At 39.4% G+C, this 14,721-nt stretch overlaps 1 protein-coding gene across 1 annotated transcript; it reads left to right on the forward strand.

Moving 5' to 3' along the window:
- Positions 1 to 12,232: 12,232 nt before the first annotated feature.
- Positions 12,233 to 13,021, forward strand: LOC131688066 (uncharacterized). Its single transcript, XM_058972218.1, has one exon. The coding sequence runs from the start codon at positions 12,233 to 12,235 to the stop codon at positions 13,019 to 13,021; it is 789 nt and encodes a 262-aa protein (XP_058828201.1).
- The last annotated feature ends 1,700 nt before the right edge of the window (positions 13,022 to 14,721 follow it).

Consider the following 14,721-nt stretch of genomic DNA (forward strand, 5'->3'; position numbering starts at 1 on the left):
TTACTGATTGAGCTTTAACTGAAGCTGACATTACAATGCGATATGCGAAAAATATGCTTCCAGCAAATCAAAGGGATGGTGTCTAAGCGAAAGCCGAGCGAATCTTCTCGGAGTGCATACGTTTACTCTGACCTGCTCCATTTGAGTTCCTGCTAGCAGGTTTCTCTATTCTATTAATATTACCAGCCCCATATCAGCTTCTTGCCGCCACTCTATTGGCCACCTTTGGTTGCAAACAAAGTGGCAGAGAGAATTTGAGCTGGAGCTGATATTGACATTACCCAGTCAAACTCATTCGGAATTCTAACTGGTTTCCTGTGGAATTCCAGCTCAAATAAAACAACCGACTCAGAATGTCTGGTTTGATTTCCCCGAATGAAAAATACCTATGTTTAAGAAAAATGTTTTTTTAAACACCCTGGTTATTGTTTGGGTACAGAATCCGGTGCAGATTTTTCTATAGAAGTGTACAGATAGAAAAGATTTTTCAACTACCGGCACAGATTTAATTGTGGCAACACTGCTTCAATGTTTGTTTCCAAAGTCTGCAGTACGAAGCAAGCGTACAAAAAGTATAAAAGATATCCCAAATGAATATGAAAATTCACTGCGAAATGTTGATGAAAAGTTGGCATTTCTACTCACCCTAGCAGACACGTTTCCATAATTGGGTTAAATGTCGAATTGCAAACGATATGTTTATTTTGCATAATAAATATAATAGACACAACGAAAGGACTTATGATCCATCGGCGGTCCAGAAGAAGAATGGATGTGAGAAAAGAGTGACCCAGAGTACTGCACTGGATGATTTTGAAGAAAGGACCAGGAGTGCGATTTTCTGACAGAGTGAACCCTAATAAAAAGTTATACACGAACTTTAACCCATATAATCCAACGATTCCACAAATTGTTTGGATTATACCCTGAACAGGTCGTTAGGCACTTGGATCATAAGATGTTTATTAGGGAAGCTCAGGAGTGTTTAAATGTTTATCACTGTTTAGGAAAGCAAAAGTAGTACAAAGCTGTTGTCTGACCTTCATGAGACTTCAAGAAGTCTTTTGGAAGTATTCGTCAATGTAGATTTGTCGGTAGACGGTTCCAGATTTAACAAAAAAAACTGGATTATTTTGACACATCTACAGATCGCTTGCCACACATTTCTTTTTGTGTAATTCGACAGTTTCGTCTTAAGCCAATTCAAAAAAAATACGGTTTTAAACCAAAGCTTTGAAAGCTGTACCTTGGCGTGGAAGAGCCGGTATATTAATACATGCTGTTACTTAGTGTAGACTTAGACTTCATCCTATTGTACAACTGCCAGAAGAAACCTCAAACGTTGGAACACAATCGAGAATAGCGAATCTGAAAACTATGCTATATGTCTATATGTCAGTGATTTACTAAATATAGAAAGGATAAAGGCTATGATGCAAAAACTTAAGGTCCCTCCAGGTTAAGTCTGCGATACGGATCAATACCTTGACCTTGGAACTCCTAGAATGTTGTTAGTCGCCTCTTACGAAGCGGGAGCAAGTTCCCAGTGGTTCTATTCTTGGCTGAAATAGTGCAAAAAGAATTTAGCCCACCGGACACCACACGGCATATCTTGCAATCTTTATGGTAATTGTAGCAAAATTAGAGCAAATTCCTTTTATTCAGAAAACAATCCAATTACTGAACAGATTATATTTGTCTTAAAAGTGACGAATTGACTTAGAAAGTGCAACCGAAATGATCATAGAAAGTTGACCTTACACCTTACTTACTTTTTTATTAAGTGCGATGTATTCCACGTGTCGAAGCAAAAATGCAAAATGCAAAAATTATTGAGTTTATTCATATTTATAGTTTCTAGTTATTTTGGTGATATCTTCAATTAGACATTTATCAAATTTTACGTAAATGAAAAGATATTATTAATCAGTGTTAATTGGTTTTCTTTTGATTTTTGGACAATTTTCTATAATAGATTAAGTTCTGGGCAGTTTCTTTTGGTTGATTGAATCATGGAAATATACATTTTGATCCTAATGATCACCAAGAATTCTTCCTAGCTAAGGCTCTGATCTGGCAGGCCAAGGCCTGTCCTGTAAACAGTACAATTTAAATAGAATATATAAAAAATTGTGTTAGCATGATGCTATAGAACAGATAATAGTTTGCAGGACGACAGATTAAAAACATAGACGTTGAACCGTTTCTGCGCATCTACAATCGCTTGCTAAATCAGAAGATTTAGTGCAAATTTCGACATTCTCTTCGCTGAAACATTTTATCTACTCATTTCGATTTAGCGTCTTTTACACCATTTAGTTTCTAGTGACTATCGCAAGTCATCAGAATTGAAAGATTTATGCAATAACTATTTGACCGCCCCTTCCGAAACAAAACTATGGCTACGGGCTTGCCGAAAACGCTCTTGAATAAGTGAACGTATATTATCGGAATAATATTTAAGCTCAACCATATTTTATTTACTATACCGTTATACCTATATTTTTATCTATATAGTCCACATTTCGGTATCTGATACCAGAACAAATACAAATAAGTTATATTTTATTGGCCAAGCCGTATAACCGTAATCCCTATTGCGACAAGAAAGTTATGAATGTCTATCCCGGGGTGATCCTCCCGAAACACTGAAAACAAATTGCAGAAACAGTTCCCATTTCTCACCGGCTAACGCGAACTCATTGGTGCACGGACAAAGGATACAGTCGTTATTTATCAAATTTAATGGTCTCGTTAACTTTCCCCCTGGGAGCTCTGCCATCACCAATCCAGTAGTGGTTGCAGTGCGTGCAAAAAAGGGAAGAAACAGGCTACTTGCCCAGAAGCTTTCAATTATACCTTTACATGCCACTTGCCAAGCCGGAGCCTAAGCTCTGGAAGATCGAAACCTCTCAAGAATGGGCCGAGTAATTGACTGGCGTCCGCTGAGGGGATACCGAGCATCACCGATGGAAACTCTTTCCCCGTTTTCCGGAATGAAGCTGTACGCCATAAATTATGAAATTAATTTTCATATTTGTTTACCGTTTGCATGAAAAAGGCAAAACAGATATTTCTCATCGATTGTTTTGCTTGCAGTTCGCTTTGTTTTTAGCGGAAATTTGATCGCTTGACATTTCAATTAAAATTTCCCTTCCAGCGGCACAAGCGCCGGAAGGCAGTGCAGCGAAATATCGGCAAAGGCGAAAACAAAGGCGGTCGTATCAACGCAATGTCGCCGTCGGTCGAACGGAGCCAAAAAGTTGCGACCAAAGATCGTGCCACCACTACCTTGTATGAGTTGGAAACCGGGAGAAGAAAGAAACTGATATGCATTTTCGATCAAGAGGATAAGATTAATATGTTTTATCGAATTTCCAAGTTCAGTGACTTGCGTGCGCTCAGAAACGGCGAACCCGAAAGCAGAATCTGAGTAAAATATGACGCGATCCTTTTGTGCTACCCTTCCCGAATCGATCCGAATGGATTGTGATTTTGCACAGAGTCAATATCGAAAAACTTGAAAACATTGAAATATGAAAAGTTGTAATCTTTGTTACATTTAATATACGTAATGTGTTTCACTAATCATTAGTATGAATTGAGAAAGTTGAAACTTTTTTAGAGAAAAACCAATCGTTCCCACATTAACACTCCGAAACCTGCTGCATCAAGTGCATTCCACAGATGGTTGGTAAGTGTTAAAAAAATATTTAGGTGACATAACCCGCTCACAACACACATAACCAAGTGATCCTCCGTACTCCTGCCCCGGGAATCTACTCGACGCCATAGGCTTGCACTAACAGAAAGCCGCCAAGCGCAAGCCAGAATGTGAAAATATTTTTTCGTTGCCAAACAAAATATTATTTTTTGTCTGCTGCTGCTCGATGATAAGTTTTTTTCCCCGATTGTGTCCATTCAACTCGTAAACCGCCCGAAAGTGTTAAAGTGTACACGACAGAAAGTGATTACTCATCGCTTAACCATTACAACTCCTCCGATGTGCTGAGCAATCCTCGGTAGGCCCGCGGTGTTCCAGTCAATTCGAGCCAAGCGGGCGGTGGTGATCATTGAAAAGTCTAATGTTTACGCGGTCTCACAGCTGGAGCAAGATATTGATCCCGTCCGACCGCAGAGACCGTGAGTTTGAGCTTTGAGCCGTGACTTGTCCGGAGTTGCGGGTAATGTTTGCCCGAGCAGGTAATGATATCATTACAGCATGATAATCCTTTTACACCTTCTGTGATCAGTGAGTGCGAGAATGGGAAATCAATTCAACCTAGGTTTTTTTTTGGATTGTGCCGAACAGAATGTGTGAATCATTTGCCTAGAGCACGCGATTTGTAGAGTCAAATATCTATATGAACTAAAAAGAATGATATGAGGATATATGTTCGCTTTCTTCCAGGGAAGAAAGGCGGTCTTTGAAATCAGTTAAATGATTCATGATACCAGAACATATTGTGTTTAAGTTTTATGAAAATAGATATGATTCCATGTGATATTATTATTAGTACATAAGATAAATGTTCCTAAATTCAGCAACCACTCATGCTCGCAGACGATTTCGTTCGAGATTTTGAAGGTGGTGCATTAACCCTAGAACGTTGCACTGGGGTACAAATGTACCCCATGCCTGCTATGAGCCGTGTGAAGACAAGAATTCGGCATTTATCGCAATGGGACCCTAACCATAATTCAATTTAGAGTTCCTAGTAAGAGTAGGAAAAGGTGGTATAGCCATTTTGCTTGTAGCCTTCGTGGAAGCAGGTGCCAAAGTTGGCGTGGGGTACATTTGTACCCCAGTGTACGGTTGCCGTTAGCGTTTCGTCAGGTTTCGTGACAATTCCAGTTTAAATACTGGTTGTTTTACTACGTATGTAACAATTAGTATGATATAATCGTTTTTAATCATTTATTCTATTACTTTAATTTAATTTTGAAGTATAAAAAAATGGGTCTCATTTTTGCTGATTTTTATTGTTTTATTGATTGTAGTTTTGCCCTGAAGATGAAGGTGTAGATCTTCGAAACGTTGGTATTAGACGTAATATAGATATTGTCGTATGAAAACCGTGACCAAAAAGCCATCTCTTCATATTACTATACACTGTAACAGTAACGTTTCGTATTACCAATGTATTACTGATCAGAAATATTTTTTTCATGGTATTTTCCAAAACCCGAGTATTAAACTTTTACTCTTCCAAATAATTGCACTTCTTCAAAACTATCGAAATTCCATTTTATACCGTTTCTAGACCATTCTTTCAACTATTAGAATCATTTAATTTTTTTCAAATCGGTTGAAAATTCGCAAAGTTAGTAATTTTGTGAAAAAAGTCAAAACCGCGATTTTTCACATTATTTTTTGTTCAAACCGTTTTATGTATCATTGATTCAATAAATTTCGTACTTTCACTTACACAGCTGTTTTTGCAATTGAAAAATAATGAAAATGATGTATTATACATTTCTTTTGTTTGCATTTTTTACTTGCGAAAATTGCGATCAAACGCATGGGGTACATTTGTTCCCCAGTGCAACGTTCTAGTGTGTAAAACGCAAATGCAATGCTCTAGGGTTAAGCTAATTAAATCGTCACTGTTATGATATCTTATGACAAGCGCCATTTAGCACATTTCAAGAAAAACGATTTTTAAAGTTTGAGATTGAATATCTTGAAACAAGTGGTAGAAGTAATTCAAAGAAGACAATTGATGCTTCTATCTATTCTGTATTAATCTCTCAAAGGTCACGAAAATCGGTTAACTATTTTGAGAGTTTTTTGCTAGAAATGTAAACATAAGTGTCATAAGTGTGTATTGATGACAACATTTGTATGGCATCGTAAATGAGCATGGAAATTTTTCGATACAAATAAAGCAGCAATTATTAAGTTTTATTCATATCTTTGGCTTAATTTGGTCTATAAATAATCGGTGATATTCATTTTAAAAGAAATTGGTCAAGGAATCTAGAAAAAATAGTAATTCTTGTTTACAGTGTTGCCAAACATGCAATATTTCTAGGATAAAAGTAAAACGGCTTTTTTATCGCATCACATGTATTTTTCGTTTGAAAATGCCATTGTGTATTTCATACATTTTTACACATAAAAACCTGTTTCAATCCACCTAGTGGTGCAATTGTGCCTTTCTCATTTGTTCAAACTACGATTCCATGACTCATTATGTTCAATACAATGGTGGAAATGTATATTACATATTCAGTACGATTTGCACATAGTACATACAATGGATCGACAGCCACGATTTTGAGATACTTTGTGTCGACACTGAAACGTCGCTTAAAACCAGCGACGAATCAAGGAGGACGATCCGTTAAGAAATTTTAAACTAATTGTAATTTTAAAGTAGCAACCCCTTACTGCATACTCCTACCTAAGCCTATACAAGCGAACAAAATTTAGGGATTGGGTTGACGATTTTTAGAGCGATTGCATAACCTTTTTATGTGAGAAAGGCAAAACTGTGCCAAAGTCAAAAAAGTCAATTTTCGTAAAAAAAAATTTTTTTCGAGATTACACCAAATCTCAACGTTTCATGCATTTTAAAGTCATTTGCCATCCAAAATACAAAATACAAAATTTTGAAATTTTCTCTTACTCCCCCCTTTGAGAGTTTTTCATTTCAGTTTACATGGGAATTTGCTGGGTGGTCGCACTCTTCAACCCGTAACTCCGGAACGAAAAGTCCAATCAACAAAACATTCAATAGCAGCCGATTGAAGGTTGTACCTTTCATTTGAGACTAAGTTCCTGTAAATCGGTCCAGCCATCTCTGAGGAACTGAGACGATCTGGAATATAATGTACAATGGAGTGTGAACACTGGAACTTCCCAGAGGAGTTGAGATCGTCGGTTTTGCAGATGATGTTGTCCTGACGATAACTGGAGAGACCCTTGAGGAGGTGGAGATGTTGACGGCAGAGACAATAGACATCGTGGAAAGCTGGATGACTGAAGTGACTGAAGTTGACTCAAGTTGCAGCTGGCTCATCACAAGACTGAGGTAGTGCTGGTCAGCAACTGTAAAAAATCCAGCGTGTAGAGATCAGCGTCGGGGGACAGTCCAACCCATCGATGCGGGATCTGAAGCACCTAGGTGTGATGGTCGACGATCCGTTGAATTACAACAGCCATGTCGACTATGTATGTGAGAAGGCTGTGAGGACAACTAACGCATTGGCAAGGATCATGCCGAATCACGGAGGAGCAAGAGGCAGCACGAGACGTCTCCTGGCGGGTGTATCATCCTCAATACTGAGGTATGGAGTACCGGTCTGGGCTGCTGCGCTGAACTCAAAGCGGAACCGGACGAAGTTGACAAGCACGTTTCGCCTAATAGCTGTTCGTATCGCGCGTGCGTACAGAACGATATTGTCGGAGGCGGTATGTGTAATTGCCGGGATGATTCCCATCTGCATCACTCTTGCTACCAGCGGAGAAATGAACGTAATGCAAGGAGACTGGTCCGAGTGGACTCGTTGGCTAAGTGGCAGCAAGAGTGGGACAACGCGGAGAAAGGAAGGTGGACATGGAGAGGTGAACATGGAGAGGTGAACTTCCATTTCACGCAGTTTCTGTTAGGGCACGGATGCTTCCGGAAGTACCTGCATCTGTTTGGACACGCTTCGTCACCCCTTTGCCCGGAGTGTGTGAACGTGCAAGAGACGCCGGAACGTGTAGTCTTCGAATGCCCTAGATTCGAGGAAATCCGAAGGGGTATGCCTGGCGTGACAGTGGACAATATCGTCGAAGAGATGTGCCGCGAGATGTCAACAGAGTGGTTACGAGTATACTCTCCGAGCTGCAGAGGAAGTGGTGAAGGGACCAACAAAGTAGCACCACTGGCTAGAACGCCTCCAGAAAACCACAAATCGGGTTTCGGGAGAAATTCCGCCGCCGGGGAACTCTCCGACGGTGTAGACTAGGTCCATCGCCGTGGACCAGTTGAGTAGTACGCGATATAACACTAGGCTAGGGTCGTCGGAGCGCCAGTGAACCGGACGTCAGGCTTCACCGGAATCGCCGGACCGACCTCGACACCCTACCGGGTAGCTCGTGAGTAGGCTAGATCCACCGTCGGGGATTAGACCGAGTAGACCGTGTCGAATAGATAGCAGTGGGTCGTTGGGGCGCAAGTGAACCGGAAACTACGCTCCACCCGGAATCGCTGGATGGACCTCAGCACCTACTGGCTGGCCCGTTGAATAGGCTAGCTCCACCGCCGGGGACTAGACCGAGTCGACGAAGCGGGGAGCTAGATGACTCACAGAAAGGTACATCGGGTCGGGAGCAATCTACCGCCGGGGAATTCACGGTAGGGTAGATTCGCCGCCGTAAACTGCCCGACAGAGTCGTGACAAAAAGGGGAGCTAATTGGCTCACGAGACAAACACCGGTACAGAGAGAAATTGCGTTGCCGGGGAACTCTCAGTCGGAGTAGGATAATATCCGAGTTGATGTCGATAAAGCTGGAAGCTAAATGGCTCAAGGAAGCGGGTATCGGTGTCGGGGGAAATTCCTCCGTCGGGGAACTATCGGTCGGAGGAGTGTGAGTTCATCGTTGGGGACTATCCAAGTAGATCGTGATAAGGCCGGAGCTGAATGACTCACGGAAACACGAGCTAAATGGCTCAATGAATCAGCACCTAAACCGCTCACGGGGACGAGAGCTAAACGGCGACGTAGATAGATGGAGACAACAAGCAAGAGAAGAGTCGAGAGTTAAATCAAAGCTTCTAGGTCGAGCCACTCCATGAACCAAGCGAGGCTCTGAGATAGAGCAGAAGAAAGAGGTGCGACGGAAGCACAACGAACCCCCCCCCCCCCCACGAAGTAATACGATGACGTAGTTCCGTGGGGAAGAAGGGCGTAAAAAGTAAGGAATGTTTTTAGTGGTTAGGCACGAACGTGAGTCCAACACAGTGCCAATACACTACAGGCCAGGCTTTTGAAGCTTTTTTAACCTTACTACAAAAAAAAACATACATACACACACAGACATTATCTGATCTAGACGAACTGAGTCGAATGGCATATCGTCGCTGTTGTGCTATCTTATGACAAACGCCATTTTGGGGTAAACTGAGTTAGATATGTCACATTACTTGTTTGAAAAATCTCCACAAAGTGGCGTTTTCAGAATTTTGAAATTCTTCTTGGTTACTTAGATATAGCGAGAAACATGATGAGAAATTGTGAGTTTTTTGCTTCAAATCACTGTATCTAGGGATTTGCTCAAGTTATATTGAAGTTTTAGATGTTTTTATGTGTGAAAATGTCTGAGGAACACAATGGCATAAACATTTTCAAAAGAAAATTACACGAGTTGTGAGAAAAACACAGTTTTAGTTTTAAACTGGAAATAAAGGATGTTTGGCAACACTGTAACCAAAAATAACATTTTTTTCTAGATTCCCTGAGTCATTTCCTTCAAAATGCATTTTACCGATTGTTTATAGACCATATGAACGCAAAGATATGAATAAAAGTTAAAAATTGATGATTTTTTTCTACGGAAAATTTTATATGTACGATTATGACACGTCCTACAAATTTTGTCATCAATACACGCCTATGACACGTGTGAGTGCGACTTTTGTTTACATTCATAGTAAAGACTCGCAACATAGTCAACCGATCTTCGTAATATTTGAGAGAAAAATGCAGAATAGATAGAAGCATCAATTGTCTTCTTTGGATTGTTTATAGCATTTACAAGTCTCAAGATATTCAATCTCAAACTGTTTTTCCTGAAATGTGCTAAATGGCGCTTGTCATAAGATAGCACAACAGCGACGATACGACATTCGGCCCTCCGGGCCGGGATTAGTTTGACGATTTTTAGAGCGATTGCATAACTTTTCTATACGAGAAAGGCAAAAAATATAAATGTTTGAATTTTCAATTCTGGTGCGACTCCTCCTTTGTATACCTCGAGTGTACTGAAAACTTTAACCGCGATTTTTTCGAAACCACTTTTTTGAGCTGGCCGAAAATGTATCTCGAACTAATGATTTTTGATCGCTTTGAAATTTATTCAGAATATTCGAAATTGATTTCTCCAGCAACGTACGCAGAATTTTTTTTTATCGCTCAATTTTTTATTAACAATTTTGTGTCAATTTTCATGACATTTTCGGCGTTTATTCACTCAAAAGTGCGCTATTTCGCAAAAAATCAAATTATCGAAAAAAAAATCCTACGAACGTCGCTTGCTATTGTCATAAAGAATCGAAAAAACTTAAGGGGGGTAAGGGTTTCAGCATGAAAAGAAACTTTGTTTGTGTTTTGTTTTCAAAATTGAAACTAATTTAAAATTTCTTAACAAGATGAATATTATTGGCGGGGTCCGGATGCCTCGAACTCTCCTCCTGGATCCGCCACTGGTTTCAACTCTTTCTGTGTCGACAAATAGCATCTTAAGTGCGTGGCTGTCGATCCATTGTATGTATGTGCAAATCGTACTGAATATATAATAAACATTTCCACCATTATATTGAACATAACCAGTCATGGAATCGTAGTTTGGACAAATGAGAAATGCACAATTGCACCACTAGCTAGATTAAAACAGGTTTTTTTTTAAATTTCGGAGAAGCGAATTGATCGAAGCTTTTGTACAATGTTAATAACATTCAGAAACTTTTCTATGCAAAAATATCGACAAGCTACTCGGCGACGAAGCTTTTTTAGAACGTCTCTGGAAAAACACATTCTACGTAAAAATACCTAACCTCTACGTTGAGTTTTCGAGATAATTTTTCAATTGGGGTTTTTTACTCATTTGAATTCACCATTTTTTTCTGGCCATGTTATCAAACACTATCGATGGTTCATAAATTGTATGTAGATTTACAATTCATAATTATTTCCATGAAATAATAGTGAAAACTGCATTCAATGGTTGTTTTGAAAATGTGTTTTGAGATACCCTGTCGTGGCAAAACTCACTGAAACTGTTGGAACTTTGTCATGAAAAATTAAATTTGATTCTAAGCATAGAATAAGGTTAATCCATTACACGTCTAGATTAAATCGCCTTACATGCGCTAGTAGGATGAATTGGATTTTTTCTTGGAATTTGTGAATACCACACTGCAGGAATTGCATTTATCAATCGTAATTGGATAATTTTCAACCTCGACAATAAAAACTCACATTTTCACACTAAAAGTTATTGGCACTCACGTAACTTCTCCGGATACGAACAACGCACCATATATCCCGCTCAATTAATCCGCCGTAGAATGGGCGAATGAATGTACCACTGTATCCCTTTTGCGTTCGCTACCTTACTGGCGCTATTTTAAAACACTATATTTTAATCATTATTATTGATTTCCACAAAAATAACATATTATCACCTTATCCAGAGAGAAGGCAAAAATCAGATAATTTTTTTCGGAAAAATTATTCTAGCGCTATTTGTGGAGTTGGATAATTTTGCGACGCATCTTATCACGGAAAAGTTGGACATCGGATAAGCTCCTTCTCGCGCGAGAGAGTGAGAATTACAATGCCTGTCACACTGTCTCTGTTACATTCATAAAGTGAATTCAGGTGCCTCACTCAAGAGTTCTTAAAATTAGGTCATTAGGTGCGCACTGGCCATGCCCTAAATTCAAAGCGTTTCTCTGACTTCAGATTCATAAACAAATGTCATGAATGTTCAGTATCGAAATTACATGGACACTTCTCGCGATTATCAACTGTTGATTGTGACAATAAGATGACAATAAGATCATATAATCTACCTTATTACATAACCACCACGATGTTCTTGTAACATTTTCCAAACAACTGGGGACCTACTGGCAGAGTACCTTAAATTGTTCGTAACATTATTTACTAATAATGCAGTCACCTAAATATATGTTCAGCTGCGCGCCCAGCTTCTATGAAACGTTCGTACAGCTAACAGTAATGCTCCATTACTGTGTGGTATACTTTGAACTCACGTACAAGGGCTCATTCGCTTTCGCGGGAGCCGCGCAGTTTTAAGCGAACCTACGTGTGTTATAAACATCAAAATGATACAAATGCTTCGCATGAATGGGCTTATCCAAAACATCAGACAATTATCTGATATTATTCATAACTCGTATATAAAAGAGTGGAAGTTGGTATAAACTACCACACAATAGTCGTTACTATCAAGTTCATCGCATCTTCGGCCGCGATTGTGGCTCTAGATACAAAATGTTTAAAACATTAGTGTTTCTGGCGCTAGTTGTAATCGTGCAGATAGAAAGTGCTTCCTATAATTATCCCTACACGACATCGCTTCGTCCATACTCGCCGATACACCGAAATATTTATCCCCGCGATGCAATATATTCTCCTAGTCGGGTAGGCGTTGTACCCGCCCGTATTATTGGAGCAACAAGTTCCGAATCGGATGAATCTCGAGAGGTAGACAGGCTACCTGCTCCAGTACAGGTTCCTTGTGCAGATAATCTTTTGCCTGTGTCCGTTTGTGTTCAGCTGCCACCACACACTCCTTTAAAAATGTCCAAGAACATTCTCCAGCAGATCATCTATTCATTAACCGACGAGAGTAATGCCGTGGATCCTTTGATCGAACAAATTCATCAACCTTACCCGAATCCACAATTGCCTGCACCACTACCGCCACTACCACCACTACCACCGCTGCCACCAGTACCGCCAGTACTACAACAACAACCACTTCAACAACCGGTCTACGGTGCGGAACTGCCCCCGCCAGCCTACCATCATCGACCCGTCTACCAGGAACCACCTGTTTATCCAGTTCTACCAACTAACCCGGTATACCCGGCGGACGTTCCGCACTTTGACGAAACATGGACAACACCGGAACCAGCAAACCACCTTCCGCGATATCCCACGAACGAGATCGCCGTACCTATACCTCCTCCTACGTATGTGCCACCTGTTCAGCCTAGCGGCGGGTACTGCTACGGAGGGCACTGCAGCTCGCCAGTTCAGCCACGGTACAATCAGTGACTAGATCGAAATGGTAGATTTCGAGGTCCTTTGAATCTACCATTAGAATATAGAGTACAGAACTACCGTCAGTACGTGAGAAACTGGTAGGTATTTCAAAAAAAAATAAATTTTCTTGTACTACTTCGCAGAAAAATTGCATCTGTCAAGCGAAACTACTAATTGTTGCAACCATTGGATAGATTTGTTTGTTTCGGAATGTTTTCCGTTACGCCAGTTGCACTAATGCTAGTCTGGCTTATATATTTCTTTACTGTCATCTGATATTTATACCTTAATTTATGAAGGAACAACTAAACATAAATAGACGAAACCACGGAGCATTTCAGAAATCAAAGTATTCGGATTTTCGGGAAGAAAAACCTCCACGTATCATACGCGCATATATCTATCTATATATGGAAGTATTAATGATCATTAATGTTGGTTTGTGTATGTTTTATAGACTCTGAAACATAATACGCTGAATTCCTTTTTTACAGTTCTTGTATCACGCCATTTTTTATTCAACAAATACATTAAGATATTGTTCAACATAGAATTAAAAGATTCAATTAGGAGCATTCCAGAAAGAATAATTTCACACTGGAAAAATAGAAATTGAAATACCAGCACTTAACTCAACGAAAAACTTAGTTAACAAATTGTAACAAATGACATTGAACTAAAACCACCTGTTCGCGAAAAAAAAAACGACTTGAGTGTATTGAGACCACATTATATTTTTCGGGAAGTGGAACAAAAATGAAAAATTGCAGTTTGTACGAAGAAGATATGTGGTATTTTCAATTATAAAAATAACCAAGTGGAATTGAAATAAAAGAAAAGTCAAATTTGTGGCTTCATGGTATATATTTGAGTACTGAAATCGATGGCGCAATTAGATTTTCCATATAAGATCTCGTTATCAAGATATGGACTTTTGAAGTTGGGAAAAGTGAAATAAATGTTAGAAAACACTATGTTACGTTCAAGATCATATAATTTCGTAGCCTTTAACTATCGAGGGTAACAATCATTGAAAAAGGTTTACAGCATAATTGTTAGTAATTACTCGTAAAACGTTTGCAGAAACGCACTGTGAACCAGTCTTGTTTTTTGTATTGTATTGTAAGTGAAATATCTCAGCTGGTAATACGTCGATCACAAAAATAAAAAGCTTTGACGAAAAATGCTTATATCAATTTTATGGTGAAATGTTAGTTTTTAGGATGTCAATTTTGAACTACAAACTGAAAAAGATAAGTTTTTGCTCATATAATTATTTATATCTTGGGAACAAAATCTCAAAAGCAACCTTTCGACCTAATGAGTTACGTTATCCAAGTTTGTTTCGTACAATATTTTCGAAATGGCTTCTATTCGGAGTAACGAACGCACAGACTTCGCTTGTATGAGAGATCAGGAAATCAAAAACCACCACCAACTGAAAATGTTTGTTTTAGAGTACCATATGTTAATAAGTTTTGCAATAATTTCGTAACCCTTACGTATCACATTTTCTCTTATTTTTTCGTTTTTGGTACAAATATTTCCCAACCCTTCCTTCGTTTATCAGGAAGACAAACCGGGGCGGTGGCGGCTGATAAGATACCTCACTACGCGCTTTTTGCGTAAAAATATCGTATCTATGTACCCGCACAAGTTATTGAAATCAATGGCGTGGTAACTGTAGCGAAGCAGAAATATGAAGTTTTGCT

The sequence above is a fragment of the Topomyia yanbarensis genome, chromosome 3 (assembly GCF_030247195.1).
Source record: "Topomyia yanbarensis strain Yona2022 chromosome 3, ASM3024719v1, whole genome shotgun sequence".
Taxonomy (NCBI): Eukaryota; Metazoa; Arthropoda; class Insecta; order Diptera; family Culicidae; genus Topomyia; species Topomyia yanbarensis.